The sequence below is a fragment of the Enhydra lutris genome, unplaced genomic scaffold (genome assembly GCF_002288905.1).
Source record: "Enhydra lutris kenyoni isolate GAN:26980312 unplaced genomic scaffold, ASM228890v2 scaffoldscaffold34, whole genome shotgun sequence".
In the NCBI taxonomy this organism is placed as follows: domain Eukaryota; kingdom Metazoa; phylum Chordata; class Mammalia; order Carnivora; family Mustelidae; genus Enhydra; species Enhydra lutris.
In genome coordinates this window covers 29,678,631-29,696,565 of record NW_019154118.1, presented here as the reverse complement: position 1 = coordinate 29,696,565, position 17,935 = coordinate 29,678,631, and the positions used below count along the sequence as shown (strand labels likewise).

The window sequence follows — 17,935 nt, the reverse complement described above, 5'->3', positions numbered from 1 at the left end:
CCCCAGAGTGTGCGGACGTGTCCTGCGAGGTGTCCGAGCGCAGCTGGCGGAGGAGAGCGCCCCGCGGGGACGCCACGGCGGCTGCGCGGTGTCGCGGCAGGCGGTCGGGGTGACCTGAAGCCCGCGCGGGGACCGGAGGGCCGGCGTCCCCCGCTGTTGCGGCCGGGCTCGGCCTCTCTGTGCCGGCAGCGGTGGCGCCTGCGATGCGGGTCTGCGACGCGAGTCCGGAGACGCCCGCCGAGAGCCCAGGCGGCCTCGCGTGGTCGGAAGGCTCTGTGGCCCCGCGCCACACCGGGACCACGCTCCAGTGCGCGGCCCGCCCCGAGTGCGCGGTCGCGGGCGCCTGCGAGTGCGGGCCGGGCCTGGTCCCGCCGCCGCTCCCGCGCTGTGAGGGCCCACGTGCTGGGAGTCCCGCGCCGCTCGTCACGTGCGCTCCGCGGGCTCTCGGGCTGCGACGACGTCACTCCGGAGTCGTGTGGCGGGGGGCGGGGAGAGGTCGCTCGGGTAACTCGGGGGTAGCTTCTCGGGGTTTCCCTGCTGGCGGAGGCGCCGCTGATGCGGACGGCGGAGGCCGGAGCCGGGCGTGGGCGCTGAGTCGCCTGCGGGTGCTGACGCGGCTGGAAGTCCGGCCGGAGCCCGCGCCGTGGGAGCCGCGAGGTCACCCCCACCCCCTCGCGGTAGGAAACCCTCCCGAGGTGAGTGACCTCCATGGACGAAGCACTCCAGTGGGCCGCCTCTCCTCGTCCTCTCACCCCGGGTCGAGCGTCTTCCCCCGGACGACACCCGGCGGGCCCCGTCGGTGGAGCGAGCGACTCTTGGTCTCGGGGTGCGAGCTCAGGCCCCGCGGTGGGGGTAGAAGTTCTTCCAAGAGAATGCCTCACCCTCCTCGTCGGCCGCGGGAAGCCTGACCGCTGTCCCTCCGCCTGCCCCGCGCGAGGCTCGTTCTTCACTCGTCCCGCTCCTTCCGGAACACGTGGGTGCGGCGGCGCCGAGCCTCGGCGGCAACCCCGCCGCGGCCTCCCTGCGCGCTGTGCTCCGTGCGCGACGCGGCCCTGCCCTGCTGGGGTGCGCCCCGGCCGGCGCTCCGCGGCTTCTGCAGTGCTGGGAGTGCGCGGGCCGGGTCGCCCCTCCAGCCCCTCCACGCTGCCCTCCGCACTGTGTCCCTGCCGGGGCCGCTCACGCCCAGATCGTCCCGGGGCCCGGCGTGTGCCATCGGAGCCTCGGCCTGACGGGCCCGGCCTCCGCGCAGCCCTTCCCGGGCCGCACTGGTAGAAGAGCCGCCCGTTTTGTTCGCGTTCGCATCGCTTTCCGCCTTCCGCTCCGGTCGCGCCAGGGACGGAGACGCTGCACCCACGTGAGGAGGAAAACGCAGACGTTTTATCTCACAAGCCGAAGGGTTTTCATTGAATTTCTTGTCCGTTCGCTTCAGCCGGCGCTCATCTGCGCTCCCGAGTCGTGCGCGCTCCCCGGACAGCGACACGGAGGAGCGCGCCGGACGCCGGAGAGGAAGGCTCTGGGCCGGCGTCTCACAGGCCGGCCTGGAGGGAAACGCGCGTCGCCGAGTGGTGCTGTGGGACGCGGGCTCCTCCTCCGAACCGAGAAAGTCCGGAGTTGCAACCGTGCGGCCTCCAGGGTCTGACGCATTCCCACGAGGTCGTTAGCGGCCGGAGCGGCGCGTTGTGGCCGGCTTCTCCGTCACAGTCGCTCGAGCCGTTCGGCGTGGTCTGTGCTGTTCCCGGAAGGAGAAGCCGCTCTCCGGTGAGGACGCGCGTGGTCCCGACGGCGGGGAGCCGACTCGCGCCCCCCCCACGCCCCGCTCTAGGGACCTCGTGCTTGTCGTTCGCAGACGCGCAGCGCTCCGGAATGTGGTCTGGGGGCGGGCCCTGGTCCGCAGGGTGGGCCGCGGCGGTTGTGGGGACGCCGGACGCCGTCAGCGAGCTCCGCGGCCCGCGCGCGCTCAGGACCCCTGCGAGCGCGCCCCCAGCGGCGCCGCCCGCTCTCCTCAGAAGTCCTAAGGGTGGGACTCGGCTGTTTTATGCGTTTTAACAAACCCTCCCAGTGATTTTGATCGCAAATTCTAGATCATCTTATGTAAATAACGTTTGGCTACTTACATTTTACTTCATTTTCTATTCATATTAAAGGCGCTATATCTGTAACACGTTCAGTCAGAACGGAAACTGAACCCAGGCGCTCTGATTGTATTTCGATCTCTCCCTGCGGCCTCCTAAGAACGTCGGAAGCCCAGATTTCCTTGGACTCAGGACCTTATTCCATTAACGCTCGCCTGATAGTAGCCTGTGTGACCTAATGACTCAGAAAATCCGTCACTCTTGTTTTCTGTGCTTCTCATGATTTTCCAACGGTTGGCTTCTTAGTTTAGCATGATGACTTAGAACCCTGCATTAAGTATCAAGGCACTGAATTTCTCCAAAGGTCCATTTAACTAAAATTCTGTTTTGTATTTGTATGAAGCCCAGATCTAGTTGGTTAGTTGGTTCCACACCGAGTGTGGAGCCTTGCACAGAGCTTGGACCCACAAGCCCCAGATCAGCAGCTGAGCTGGGCCCAAGAGTCAGGCCCTCACCGGACTGAGCCACTAGGCGCCCCTGGATCTGTATCATTTTGGATACTCACATTTAAGTGGAAGATTTGTTTCTTTTCCGTTTCCTTTCTCTACTGCTAAGGACTGGATTGTGACACGATGCTATTTAAAGGTCATCTTTCCTCATCTCCTTTGCCTTTGATGAGCAGCTTTCTTTCTCTATAAAAGAAACGTCCTATCTTGAGCCTCTTTCTAACATTGTATTTACCCAAGCGTTACACGAAAAATACACATGAATACAGAAAGCGCTGGTTTTTTTCTGTTTGACCTATTAAGTTGAGTGCTTTTTAAATGTATGGAAATTCTATCTCATATGCGCCTCATTTAACTCTTTAACTAGAAATAGAGTGTGAAAACAGGCAGCTGTCACCGTGCGGATGGCACTAGGAGAGTTCCCGTTGTGTCATGTCTGAAGTGAGTGCGTTCCCAGCTCTGGTTCTGGTATTTACGGCGTATGAGAAGGGTGTTAGTGAAAAGTGTTCTGAACTTCATTTTTGAAGGCTACTGTTTTTAGTGGAATACTAAATAATCAATTATTTATACATAACGTATTTGATGTTATATGGTTACATATGATAAATACTTACTGATTTAAACTTGCATAAAAAGGGATAAATTCACTATTTCCGCTTTACAAATTTAATGTAGGAAATACTTTCCTAAGTTTTGGGGAATACGTTGCTGTGTTTGGGAGGCAGCGTATTGTAGGGTTTATGTCAGAGACCTGGGTTCACACCTTTACCTTGACCAGGTTTTCTGTCCCCCAGGTAGATGACATCCTCCATGTGACACAGATGAGAACGGTGCCTGGTGCGCCAGGCTGAAAGTGGCCGCATCCTCAGAGTGCAGTGGCCGTGGACAGAGCTGTGGCGGTGGGGGCTGTGTGCTGTTCTGTTCCTTAGAGCAGTCACACGAGTTAGGGACCCCTTGGAGATCTAACACAGGGAAAGGGATTTCTGAATTCTCATGCGTTCTACTTCGTGGGGCTTCCCAGAGATTGGATTTTGTACAGACTGAAGGTTTGGGGCAACCCTGCACCCATCAAGCCTGTTGGGTCCATTTTTCCAACAGCATTTGCTCACGTTGTGTCTCTGTGTCACTGTCACATCTTGTCAGTTCTCGTAATATTCCTTACTTTTTCGTCACTAGTTACTTTAATTTGTGATCTGTGATGTTTCGGGATGCCAATGAGCCATCCACATGTAAGGTGAGGAGCTTAATACGTGCTGTGTGTGTGGTGACCGCCCCAGGGCCCCGGCTGGTCCCTGTGCCACCCCCCCCAACCTTCATCCTGACACATGGGGTCTTGACGGTAGGCCAGTCAGTGGCCCTGCCGTGGCCTCTAAGTGTTCAAGTGAAGGGAAGAGTCGCATGTCTGTCCCTTGAAGTCAAAGGCTAGAAAATGATGAAGCCACTAGAGTGCTGTTGTCACACAGTCCAGTTGTGAATGCAAAGGAAAGTTCTTGAAGGAAATGAAAAGTGCTACTCCAGTGAGCACACAAATAAAGGAAACCAAGCAGCCTTATTGCTGATGGGGAGAAAGTTTTAGTCATCTGGATAGAAGGTCAGACCAGTCGCCCCATTCCTGTACACCAGAAGCTGATCCAGAGCAAGGCGCTGACTCCGTTCAGTTCTGTGGAGGCCGAGGGAGGTGTGGGAAGCTGCAGGAGACAGGTTGGGAGCTGGAGGAAGTCGGTTTGTGAGGCTTCAGGAACGTGAACTTGTGGGTGAAGCAGCAACTGAGCCCGAAGTTCCTGCCGAGATCACAGCACATTTCAACATAGACAGCACAGCCTTCTTCGGGAAGAAGGTGCCTTCTAGGACTTCCGCAGCTGCAGAGGAGAAGTCGGTGTCTGACTTCAGAGCACAGGCTGACTCTGGATCGGGGCTCATGCAGCTGCCCGGTCCCAAAATTCTGCGGGCCTCCGCACAGAGGACACTCGGTCAGCTCCGCCTGCGCCCTCGAAGTGGGACAGCGAAGCCCGCCTGAGGCCACAGCTGTTGACACCGGGGTGCACAGAGTCTCTTAAGGCCGCCGGGGAGACCTCCTGCTGCATGAGAAGGTTCCGTGGCAAATGTTACCGCTCGTGCACAGGGCACCGGGTCACCCCAGAGTTCCGAGGGACATGGGTTTTGTAGAGCGGCAGCTGCTGTGGGTGGTGGCTCCTCTCGTGGGTCTGGGCGGAGGAAGGGGAAGGGATTCTCCGTTCTCGATGCGGTAAAGAGCGTCGTGGCTCACGAGCCATCAGATGTACAGCAGAGCGGCGGCCCGGGCAGGACTCTGTGGCAATGTCGGTTCCCACCCTCAGGAAGACTTGGAGGGGTCAGGAGCTCGGGGCGGGAGGCGGCTGCAGACGGGGTGGGCACAGCGAGGGCGCTCGAGTCAGACGCGGGGCCTGGACACGGGCCGGGCGGCGGCCGTCTCACGAGCAAACTCGGAGGAGGAGGTGCTGCTCGGGGCTGGGCAGAGACGGTGGTTTCTCCGGCTGGAACCTCCCGGGGAAGGTGCCGCGAAGATGGTTGAAACGGCAGCAGGGGGCTCAGTGTCACGTCGGCTCTGCTGATGGAGCCGCGCCGGGTCTGAGCGGGGGGACCCCCGTCTGGAAAGAAGTTCTCCTGTGGCAGAAGGCGCTCGGCCGGCCTCCGGGGCTGCAGGAAGGAACTCGATCCTGACGGGAGAGCGGATCCGCGCAGCCACTGCCTGGTTGTCTTGGGAGCCCGCCGCGGCCGCCCGGCCTTCTGCAGCCCGCAGCCCGGCCCAGAGGCGCCCTCAGCACTGCGGGGGGACCCCCGCCCGCCCGGAGCGCAGGACCCACAGCCAGCGCAGATGGTGTCAGCAAATTTAGCAATGAAGCATTTTCAAATTAAGGTATGTACGTTATTTTTTTTTTAAGATATAATGCTAATTCACACTTAACAGTGTAGTGTCAACGTAATTTTTAAGTGCACTGGGAAACCAAAAAATTCACTTGAGTCACTTTATTCTAGTCGTCTGGAGCCAAAGGCACAACATCTCAGAGCTCTGCCTGTACAGTAAGGTGTATGAAGCCATTAAAAGGAAAAAGATCTACGTGTCGTGTCAAGAAGAGATGCCGTTGTCTGTTAGGTGGTGGGAGCAGGTGCGGGGCCGGTGGAGCCTGGCCTCGGTGGGTGTGAGTGTCTTACAGCAGCAGAGGCGCAGAAGAGGAGTCCGGGACATAGCACAAAACTGAAGCTGTTTAGCTTTCCCCCGGGGAGCGGGTCAAAAAAAATGGACGCTTTTTCCATTCTGCGTTTCCGTAGCTTTTAACATTTCAAAAAAAACTATGAAAGTGAATATGTTTATGAACAAAAAGTTTAATAAACAGAAGGCACTGGGTTTAATAACATGTCATTTGTTATTCATAAACATGTTAGTGGAAAATCACGTACGTACTACATGATTGTAAGCTTATTTATAGAAAGCTCCGACTCCTGCCTGGCAGGGCCTTCATACTGAGCATGTCCTCAGCCCTGCCGGCCCGTGCATGCGAGCATGAGGGACCGCGCCGCCAGGAGGACACGCGTGTGCACGGGTGATAGCGGCCTGCGCGATAGCTGCCGGCACAGAGCAGGAGAGAGAACTCGGGGAAGGCTGGCTCGAAGAGCTGACCTGTGAGCTGCTTGCAGGACGAATATGAGTTGGTAAGGGTTAGGGTCAGGGGACGTCTGTGTAAGAGGAGCAGGAGATGCGAAGGGGTGGCTTGCCTTTGTGCTGAGTTGGGGGAATGTGGGATCAGGTTAGGGTTAGGGTTAGGGTTAGGGTTAGGGTTAAGAAATGAGCCCAGCAGGCATTTCCCTTTTGATGGTCGAGAGGAAAGGAACTGCTTTTGCAAGGAACAATCTGCATAGAGGAGTTGATGAGATGGTGTTTTAAGAAGAAAGTCCTGGTGGCTGTCTGGGAGGGGATGGTGGGATGAGGGGAGGTGATGAGCAGTCTGGTGCCAGGGAAGGACAGTTGGTGGTGGCTAAGAAAGGGGAGCTGTGACCCATGCTGGTGGAGTCCCTAGAGGCGCCCTGGGACGGGGCGGGGTCAGAGAGCGCGTGAGTGTCATCTGGAGCACGGGCTTGTGCTTTGCGCTCAGAACATGACTTTGGGTTCTGCCTCAGGCGGCCAAGGGGGCGGCTGGACCAGGAGAAGAGGCAGGTGTGGAGGCGGTGCCGGGCCGCGGCAGCCTCGGAGAGGGCGGTGTACAGAGCCGTCCCACGACTGTTCCGACTGGTTCGTCGTCGTGGTGTGCTGGGCACTTGAAATGGCAGCTTCCCAGTGTAAGGTCATCCCAGGCACTTGTACTGCGTCCCGGAGGTCCTGTCTTCCTGAAGTGAAGCATCTCTAGTGACAGCGAACGCTACCGAAAGCGGTTCCATCTCTGTGCGTTAAACGGGTTTGCGTCCCGCTCACTGTTAGTAAATGTGGGGTCCTTCTGGCCAATTCGTTTGCACTGTGGACCGAGCTGCCCGAGGAGGACGGCAGGAGGGGCTTCCCTGGGCCCCACGAGCCGTGCGGGGCCCTCCAGTTGCATGTGTCTGTGTCCTGACAAGATTGTGCCCCTGTCGCAGCAGGCCTTTGACAGTGGCATAGCAGCGGATTGGTCAGTTTCTGCAACAAAGGGAAGTGGCCTGGAATGAGGGCTTTGGGTCCCGTGGGCCTTTGTGACTGTTTTGTTCCATCAGGGTTCCTCAACGCCCCTCGGAAGGCTGGCTCGGACGCCAGTTGAGGAGTCAGGAACCCAGGCCAGTTTTATGTAGGCAGCACCCTTTGTGCCTGGTCTTGGGGTGGGCGATGGCTGAGAAGAAGCCTCGTGGCTCAGGGACCTGGCTGCCGGATCTCAGTGGCCTCTGACACAGACCGCGTGGCATCGGACCACACGGAGCCCCTGTGTGCCAGTGTCTCGTTAGAGTGGAGCGATGGCCACCACAGAGGTCGCCAGCAGGCCTGCGGGTTACATGAGTTGCTGCACGTCACCTCCAGCCAGGGTCCAGGCCCCCGGAGGCGCTCAGGTCGTGTGGATCCACAGATGGGAAAAGTCTGGGCACTCTCTCGAATTGTCTGTGTTCTTCCGTCCTGCCTCGCGGTGGTGTTCCCACACCTGCAGCTTTGAGGCTGTGTCCTCCTTCCATTGACCGCTCCAGTGCCCACCCTCCCTCCTCGCCGCTTTCAGTTTGCCTGAAAATAAGCGTTTCCTGGAGGAGAGCTTCCTCTGTGGTAGTGTTCTCGCTGAGAGCCAGTCTTGTAAGTCGTGGAAGTAAATGGATCTTGGCAGACTCAGCTGAAGTGTGCTTTACATGAAACCGAATGTGTGTGATGCTTCAGATGTGCCGAACACGCTGCGTGTCCTTCTCATTGAAGAGCCTTGACGTCCGTAGGAAGGCATCATCCCCAAAATTACTGGGGGGGGGGGGCTCCCTGAGCCGTGGCACCGAATGTGGTGTATTAACAGTGACGATGATTGTTTGGGTCATGACTTCCGAAAGGATGTTTCATGACTCTGGTTTCCTGTCTGTGTCTCTGGAGATATAGATTTTATGAATTAGTGGTTTCTTTGGCGAGGTGGAGAAGAATCAGGTATGTAGGTTTTCTTTTCTTCTCTGAACACATGCTTCATTCTGTCTTAATAAGTTTTGCCAATACCTGTTTTCTTTGTAAATTAGCACCCTCCCCACTTGTTTTAGTCGCACCACGTAAAAACCAACCATGATTGTCTTTTCTGTACTTATAGGTCCTCTTCCGGATGGATGGGAACAAGCCATGACTCAGGACGGAGAGATATACTATATAAACCATAAGAACAAGACCACCTCTTGGCTAGACCCAAGGCTTGATCCTCGTTTTGGTAAAGGTTCATTTCAAAACCTTTTTAGACATTTTTTGATAACGTGTGTGTGTGTGTGTGTGAGAGAGAGAGAGAGAGAGACACCCTGGGAAGGTACACGGAAATAAAATCGCATTGCTTTACAGTATTAAAGACATGACTGTCCACCCAGCTTCTCCGGGACTCTTTTTATACCTTTCCCTCTGCCCTGGAGGGAGAAATGCAGATGTAAATGAGCTTTGTAGCTTGGACCCCTCGGGGTCAGGTCGGGGGAACGTTGTGGCGGCGTACTGACCAGAGTCGCTGTTCCTTTCACATTTTAGGAAGACGTTGTGATCTTGCTTTAAGTGGTCTTTCTCGCTGCACTGATCATCAGGCTGTCAGCTGCTGGGAAACCTGGGGCACCAGCTTTGGTCCATGCCCCTGTGTGTGCTTTTGCTCGACTTGAGAGGACGGTCAGCCCTGAGCCCGTCCCGAGCTGGGCGCTGCTGTGTTTGCTGCCTCCGCTGGGAAGGGGGTGTCACATCTCTCCCTTCTCTCCTCACTCTGGCTTGCCTTTTTTGTTTGTTTGTTTTTTTAAAGGAAAGGTCCTTAGTTTTTTGTTTTTTTTTTTTTTAGGAAACAAAAAGCAAAAGCAAAGCACTTTCCCCTCCAAATTACATGACTAACTCAGCATTTGCACAAGCGAATACTCTCCACAAAAGTACACGTTTTGATCATCGTACACAAGCTCCGTGTGCCTTTTTATCCACATTTTTTCACTCTTAGTTTCTTCAGTTGGGTTTCTGAGATATTCTTCCAGAGCCGTGGAAAAATGAGTGTAAAAAGGAGCAAAGCGTTGTGGTTTTGAAGTTTTCGTCTTTGGCTGGAGGCAGCTAAATGAAAACAGTGTGCACGTCACTGAGTGGGTCAGACGGGCGGGGGAGGCTGTCACAGCCGCTGCGGGGCCCTGACGGGAACGAGGATTTAACTCTGCGGATGCCTTCCAAACACAGAAGAGGAAGGAGAACCCTGCCTGCCCGCAGCTGGGTGAAATAGCGTCCCTGTCAGAAGCGCCGTGGACAGTTGTGCCGCGTTTATGTCGGCTCTGTCGGCCGCGGCCTGTGGCTTGGCCCGAGCTGCCCGAGCTGCCCTGGATGGACGGGACCCTCTGTGCAAGGGGAGTGGGGGGGGGTCAGGCCGGAGACCATCATCTGGACAGATGTCCCGTGTGGCTTCAGCGCTAGCCTTGGGAGCTTCCAGATCTGTTTGGGTGTTAAAAAGTAACGTGGTGTGTTAATAATTTGCAGCTTTGGGTTTTATTTAATACTTGAATAAGCCCTCGTGGTTGGAATAGGAAATGAAGTAAGGTACAGGATTTAATCCGTGCTGCCGTTTGTACAGACTGGAACGACAAACACCGTGTTTCCTTGAATCATCGTTAATGAAATGGATCAGCTTGTCCACATTTTGGAAATTTTTTAAAATGGTCTGTGGGTTTTTTTTTCCCCCTACATGAGGTTATGAAAGATGATGATTAACTCTTAGCTTACTGCAGAAGTCAGGAATTAGAACAGAGTTGTTTTGTTTCTTGTGTAAGTACTTTCAGGTTAGAAAGTGAAGTGAAACAGCTCGGCTGTGGTCCTTAGTAGACCCATTCTTCATATCACCCAGTGTGGTCTTTTGTTTCGAATGAGAGAAAGTCCTAGAAGAATTCTCCCACCCTGCCTGGAGCACATACATACGTGCAAACATTACAATTAGGTACGCCAAAACAAAGTTCCATACAATTCTCTTACTGCCTTTCGTCTCCCGTTTTGGGCCCACTGTGTGTGTGTTCCAAACAGGCCTGAACAGGCCAGAGCTTTTTAGTTTGTGGCCCGACGTTTAATCTCTCCCAGACCTTTTCATTCCGAGAGCTCAAGTGCGCCTGGGCGGGAGCAGGGAAGGGGAGCACGTGGGCTTCTGTCTGGAGTGACAGCACATAGAGACGAGCTGCTCGCCGCTGCGTTTGAGGGAGCTTTCCTTGACGTCCCGAATCCTGTAGTGGATTGTGTTTGATCTCTGCCAAAAAACTAAACTGTCCTTTGTAGGACCCTCTGAACCGTGCAGACACAAACGAACGGTAGATTATTTTCATGGTGGTGAGCTTTGCTCCCCTGTATTTCCCAAATTTGTATAAAAGTGTTTACCCATGTTTAGCTTAGGTCACATTGATGGACGTCTTTTGACATTTTGAAATGGAAGATAGAGCTCTGTGTAAGCTTGATGTTTTCATTTTCCTCCTCCAGGCAGCCTCTCCCATTTCCTTATCAGAGGCTTTAGGTTAATTATATATATTTAGAATAATTTATCCATCCTTCATATCCTGCAGAAAGCTGGTAAATTAGCCATATAATTTCAGGAAATTAAAGAGTAATTTGTTGCGGGTTGGTTTTCTTTTATCTGATTTTCTTCTTTAGCATTTTAAAAACTATATATTTTTGACACTTAAATAATTTTTAGAGAGTCCTTTAGTAATTTGTATGAAATCATGAAGTGTGACATCCATTGGCAGTAAGGGCTCCTCGGTATTCATTGGCTTTGAGAAAGGAGGGCATTTGTTTGTTTTTAAAGAATCCTTTTAGGGGTGTTTTGATCCTGGATTAACGAAAATCGGTGCTTGAGTGTTATGTAGGCCATTGAATTCATATGAACAACCATTTTTTCCTGCAGACTTTATATCATAAATATAAAGAGTCTGAAGTTTTAAATGTTTCCTTGTATGTTGTAGAAATACCGTTTTATGTAGTAGTCCTAGGAATAATATCTGGTAAAAGCCCTAATGAAAACACCCCAAAAAATATTTCTGTTCTTCAGAACGAAGAATCTCCAAAACGCTAATCATGATTGAATTCCTCATTTATGTGCTCTTACTGTCCTCACTGTCCCTGGGGAAGGACATACAAACAGTGCTTAGCGGTTGTTTCTGGAGATCAGTGCTGGTGCCACTGAGAAAATAAACGGAAAATCATGTTTGGTGTACATGAAATATTGGGACCAGAGATTTGGGCTAAAAAATACATCTTTTGAGTCTTAGAGAATGTAGCGGACCATCTAGTGTGGCAAAAACACAATGTCCTTTAATCGCTAGGGCTGTGTGCATAGAAGCTCTGTGTGTGGAGATGGAATTAAAGCCCAGCATTGCCCTAGACCTGATGTGTGTGTGCGTGACAGAGAAGATTCCTAAAATAATAATACGTAAGATTAAAAGAACAAAAAATACATAATGTATTAAGTCCCCAAACCAGAAGTTGTTCACTTCTTTGATCTTACTCAGAGCCTAAAGGTCTTTATAAATTTTACTTTTCAGGTATTTGTTAACCTTTTCCTTCTAACACCAAATATTCTTGATAACTGTTCTAAGTGAAGTGATGTTTTACTCTTGATGAAAATGTACCCAGTGACCAACTTAGTGCCTAAGTCTGTTCTGGTAGAGCTGGGAAAGCACGCTGAAGGCCGTGAGCTCTACTGGTGGAGTGTTGGACGGAGCGTCAGCATCTAATCGTTGGAATTTTATTGACATGAGTCTCTTGATAATCATACATTCAAAAAATAGGTATTCTTTTCTTATCCTGTTTTAAATCCTTCCTCCTGATCCTAAATTGTAAGTATTTGGTTGTGGACTGTATTACTAACTACTTAGGATAGACAGGAAACGGTAGTTCATTGTGTTTTAGGTAAGAAGAGCCGTGGCTAATGACAAATTTTTAACAGATAAATCTCACAAAATTAGGCTCTGGAAAGAACTTGTAATTCCTCTCACCAACATTTTTCAAATGGAGCTGGGTGGTGAGAAGTATTACGACACTGGGAGACATTGACACCCATGGCTCTTGCCCCTGCAATGCCACAGAGCCACTCAGCCACCGTGGACTCCCCACACCAGCAACGGAGGTGGTGTTGAAACCAGAACTGCTGGGGCAGTGGGAGGAGTGCCCCACATCGGGCTTCATCGCAGATCCTGGGAAAGTAGGATCCGTCCAAGGTCACAGAGTTGAGGGACCGAACTAGAACCTGAACTCTTTTCTTTTTCACACCTAGGATTTTTTGGAAGTTTAGATTGCGTGCAGTTGGATCTTACAGGAACACCCCTAATTCATTCAGCACCGATACCGGGAGGTTTCCAAGGGAAGATGACCAAGGGTAGCGCAGTGACTTGGATTATGTGGGGCCTCCCCTGGAGGACAGTTGCTGAAAGGAATGGTTTCCGTGGCAGAAGAGAAATTCGGACGTCTCTGAGTGGCGCAGACTGTGAAGCGGTCTATGTGAGTTCTCGTGCCTCATCTCTCGTGTTCTTGAGAGATTGTCCTCCAGCCTCAGTTTTGACCTTGCCCTAGACTACAGCGTAGCGGTTCGTTCTATTGAAGGAGTTCCAACGGCCAGAAAGTACGCGTCCCTTTATTGCCTACACTTCCCTTCAGATTTGTGGCCGCGGTTCAGTCCCAGAAGCGTTCTTCTGGAGAAACCACAGGGCTCCAAGCACTCGGCGTTCTGGGATCTGAACCAGTCTGCTCCCCTGCTCCGGGGATGCCCTGCGTTTTACTAGTGCCTCTGTAATGCCCCGTGCAGTGTGTTCTGTGTGCGATCCCTGCAGAGGAAGCCCGGCGCGGCTCTGCGCGCACCCGGCATTTTAACATGCCTTCCAAAACTCCGGTTTTCAAGTCTGCGAAGTGACCTGGTGTCCTCTTTCCTGTGTCTTACGTACCACGTGATGCGCTGGGTTCAAGTGCAGTGTGGCAGAGAAGATTTTACCTGCTCAACTCGGAATCCAGAGACCTGAGTTTTTTCCTGAATCACAGTCTAACCAGCTCATTCAGAAGAACACCTGACTTCTCTTGACTTAATTAAATGACACTGGAGGCTTTTTGGAGGATGATTTCTAGTCTTAATTAATTTGATACAGTGTACTGAATTACGGACCAGTGGCTGCTCTGCCCCCGGCTTCCGGGTTTGAGCACACTGGGACTGGGGAACTTTTCGTTGAGTCATTCGGGGTCAGCTTTTGGTCCTCTGAGCACAGCTGGGAATGACTTGGGAGGAGACAGAAATCTTTCAACCTTTAAAGATTAGATTTTGTCCTCACTCAGTCTCTTAGAAGCAGGTAGGAGTTTAAAAAAACCTTCCATGAGCAGGATTTGGCTTTATTGTCTTAAAGATGGTGCATTTTGGCATGCTTTGTTTCTCAAATGTAGCTTTCCAGTTAAGCTGCCCTGACAGAGAGCAAAGGCCTGCTGGGAACTGAGGTGAGCCACGGCTCCCGGCTCCCGCCGGGCTCCCACCAGTCTCCCGGCGGGCGTCGCAGTGTTAGGTGAGCACTTAGGGAAGTGACCATTTTAATGCATCAGATTATGGAATACCAAACTCGCTTCGGTCCTGGCGGTCTGTGCTTCTGTTTGTCCCTGTGTGGTTTCTGTCTCGTTTTCAGTGTTCCTTCAGGAGGACGGAGCCAAGAGAGTCTGTCGGTCATGGTCAGCAGTTTGCCCTGCGCCCGAGCAGGGCGGGCCTGGTAGTCCCTTCGTGGCTGCTGCTGGCTCAACAGTGCCAGGAATTACAAAGTGAAGGATTTTTTTTAACGGAAGTTATTCATATTTAAAACTTAAGATCACCAAAGTCACTGAACAGTAATTTAAATTAATGGTTTATTTATGGCACTATAAAGGCCCTAACATCAAACACCAAAACAAAACAAAAAGCAACAATAAAAACCTTCATTAGCTTTTTGTTTTTTAAAGATTTTATATATTTATTTGACAGAGATCACAAGTAGGCAGAGAGGCAGACAGAGAGGAGGAAGCAGGCTCCCTGCCGAGCAGAGAGCCCGATGCGGGGCTCGATGCGGGGCTCGATCCCAGGACCCTGGGATCATGACCTGAGCCGAAGGCAGAGGCTTTAACCCACTGAGCCACCCAGGCGCCCCCCTTCATTAGCTTTTAAAAGAACAACTGCTTGGAGCTGTTTTACCTGCTCTGCGTCCATAGCAAGTCCCCTGTAAGACGTGCGGGCGGAGAAAGCCGGCGTGGGCACCATGTCAGTGCCCCCGCAGAGACTCCGCAGCAAGAAACGGGTTGTAGACTTGCCGAGGGAAAAGTCAGATGGGCTTCTGTGGAAGTAAGTCAGAGTGACTTCGGAGGAGAGCGGCGCCTCTTCTTGGTTTGGTTTTACCCTCGCTCTGTTCTGCCGCTCTAGCTGCTGAGGTCATTTTATAGCTCATGCGGGACTTGCTTCAACTTGGAGAGTGTCCTGTGAGTTGCGCACAGCACCGTGCTGAGCAGGGATAGGAGCTGGTTCCGTAATGGATCTTCCGACCTGCGCCTGAGCGCCGCTTCCGGGCCGAGCATGACGGGAGCCATCGGGGAGGGGCTCTGGGCTGCTCCATAAATAAGTCACCACCAGACGTGTTAGGTCCAGTGAGGGATGGAGGACTCGCAAGGCGCTCCGGAAGGGAGTGACATGGGATAGAGCGTGCCCGGTTGGGGGCAGTCGGGGAGAAAGGAGCGTGACTGGCTGGGGGGAAGGGCTGTTCCAAAGAGGGACACTGAGGCACAAGAAGAGCCCCATCAAGCTCTAGACTAGAAGGTCCAAGTTTGTGCTTGTCAGCCAAGACTAAAAAATGGATCTCTTCTAAACTATACATTCCCCTAGAAAAAGAGCCTGAATAGTAATAAGGTACGTGTGATTGGAAATAAAGTTATTAATGGCAGTATTTATTCATTAATTTAATGACTTCATGATGCCAGGTGTATTTTAAAATGTAATTCCCCTTCCCTTCTAACCAGTAGTCTCATTATCCGAACTTTCTCTCCAAACTAGGCTTCAGACTTCATTTCCGTAGTAAAGGGAAAACGTGGCTATCCTCTGGGGACAGAGAGAACTGAAAGCTGGTTAGAACACTTGCTCCCTTTTCTTCTTAGCTCAGTTAGCACTGCCTGTGTCGTGCCCCAAACTGCGCAAAGACGTGATAAGGGGAGCATGTGCTATTGGGTTTTTGTAAGTTCCATCCACAATTCTAGTTTGAAAAATACTATTTTAGTAAATGTTCATGCCAGTCTTTTGATAGATGTTTGAAAGAAGTTGAATGGACCTAAGTAATGTTTGTTGTCAGTATTTTTTTTTTTAACAGTTTAAGGATTTAAAAACTAGAGCCCAATTTTGGGTGTGTATGGGTTGGGTTGGTACTTGGGAAAGGAGAGAAGTGCAAAATGTGGGAAGGGGGAGTTTCTGTGCCTGGGACAAGACCTAGAGCAGGGGCTTCAAGGAGACCCACTGCTGCGACCTGACACAGAGTCAGACCATGGTGCAGTCCCACGTGACACCCCGTCGGATGGCTAAAATCAAGGGCAGAGCGTAAGTGTTGACCAGAGTGTGCCGAAACTGGAACCCTCATATGGTGCTGATGGGATCCAAAAATGGGCAGCCACTTTGGAAAGCAGTTTGCCAGATGCTCAGAAGGTTAAATACACAGTCTGCTCAGGACCGGCAGCTCCTTCCTGGGCGTGTGTGCATGGGACGCCGAGACCGTGCGTCCACACAGAAACCTGCACGTGAGTTTTCACAGCAGTCCTGCTCACGATAGTCCTTGTCCATCGATGTGTGACTGGACCAGCAAGGCACGCTGTACCTGTGTCACGACATGATAATCAGCAACGAAAAAGGAAGGAAATGTCAATACATGCTAAACGTGGTTCAATCTTGAGCATAGACTAAGTGGCACAGGCCCGTCGCAAAAGGCCGCATGTTGTTTTATTCTGCGTATGTGTTCTGTCCGGGCTGGGCTTGTCCGTAGGCCTGAAGATAGATGCCTGGCCTCCAGGGGTGAGGGAGGGGCGTACTGCAGAGGATACAGGGTTTCTTTGGGGGATGAACAGGTCCTGAAGTCAGTAATGGCTGCGCAATTCTGTGAATCCGTGAGAAGTGTTAAAAGGGTGAAATATCTCAGTAGAGTTTGCTGTTTTCTGAAAGGTTGTATTTTTAAGTAATGTTTGCATCCGGTGTGGGATCCAAACCCTCACCCAGGAGACCGGAGAATGGCATGCCCCCCCCAGCTGAGCCAGCCAGGCGCCCCAGGAAAACTTACTTTTAAGAAAGTCCTTCCTAGCCTGCCACTGTTGTTTTAGGTCCAGAGCTCAGTGGAGTGATGGGAAACTCTTTTGCGTATTGATGGTAAAAGGATTCCAAGGAGGGGACACTGGGCTGGCCCAGAAGGTGGACCGCGCAGCTTGGTCTCGGGCGATGAGTCCAAACCCCACCTGAAAATAAAATCTTTTAAAAAAGAAAGAAAAGGGGGCGCCTGGGTGTCTCAGTGGGTTAAGGCTCTGCCTTTGGCTCAGGTTATGAACTCAGGGTCCTGGGATCGAGCCCTGCATCGGGCTCTCTGCTCAGCAGGGACCCTGCTTCCTACCCACCCCCCTCCTGCCTCTCTGCCTACTTGTGATCTCTCTCTGTCAAATAAATAAATAAAATCTTAAAAAAAAAAAAAAACAGGATAGATTCAGTCATTAGATTAGGACTCTGGTTTTTTGCACCTTTTATAAGAGGCAGATTCTCAGTGCAAATTGAACAGTAATTGTCACTGAAAAAAACCATTTTGTATTTAAATGCATAAATTATTGTGCCAATTAGTAGCCATTTTTTGTAGATGTGGATTCAGCCCCCCACGTTATGTAGTGAACACTGAGCTGGCAGTGGGTGTTTTGTGTTTTGCTTTTAGTTTTCAGATTGACAGACGGCCTGTTAGTTTGTGTTCTTAAAGAAGTATTCATTTTTTTAAATAGATTTACTGTTTTATAGTCTTGAGCATCCCTGAAGGTATGTGCAAAACCCAAGATTTGTTTCGGAATGTTAGGGGCAGGCTAACAGGGCGGCGTGCAGGGTTGGGGGAGACGCGCCTTCTCGGGCTGTGGGGGACCCAGTGCACGTTAGCAGGATTCTCGTTTCAAATTCCGGCTTGATGAGGTTACTGGTGTTTAATTTATTATCACCAGGTTTATGGTGATTACTGGATCTGGAATACTTTGTAATATTCCAAGGTCGAGGTTCTATTACAATACTGAAAACCTCCTGAAGCTTGAAAATGCAGATGTTGAGAAGGAGGTCTGGGACCAGACGCATCGTGGGGATGACCTCCTGTTTTGTGGAGACGGTGGGCTCTTTTCAGTAATTGTTGAGTCTGAAGTTTGCTACTGTAATGCTGACAGGACTGATTTGTTCAGTAACACTTGAAAGTTACTGTTTCATAGTCCAAGCAACACAGACTCTGAATTTAAAAATAATAGCTCTTAAAAAAATTCTGTCATGTTTTAAGGATGATTGTTTTCTCTTTATCGTCTGGAAATGTTATTAAAACTGGAAAAGTTGATCATGGAGGGAAGAACTGGGTACTGCTGGTCTCTTCCTTTTCTAGTTGCCCTGCCCCCTTTTCCTGGGAAAACAAAGCCTGTTTTGTTTCTCGCCTGCTTGTGAGGTCTCTGCTGTGCCCCAT

At 51.7% G+C, this 17,935-nt stretch overlaps 1 protein-coding gene across 1 annotated transcript in view; it reads left to right on the top strand.

Annotated features, from left to right (window-relative positions):
- LOC111153716 (Yes associated protein 1) overlaps positions 1 to 17,935 on the top strand; it is a 100,257-nt gene that overhangs the window by 59,270 nt on the left and 23,052 nt on the right. Inside the window, 1 exon segment of the mRNA XM_022512894.1 lies at positions 8,344 to 8,457. Coding sequence (XP_022368602.1) covers positions 8,344 to 8,457 — 114 coding nt within the window.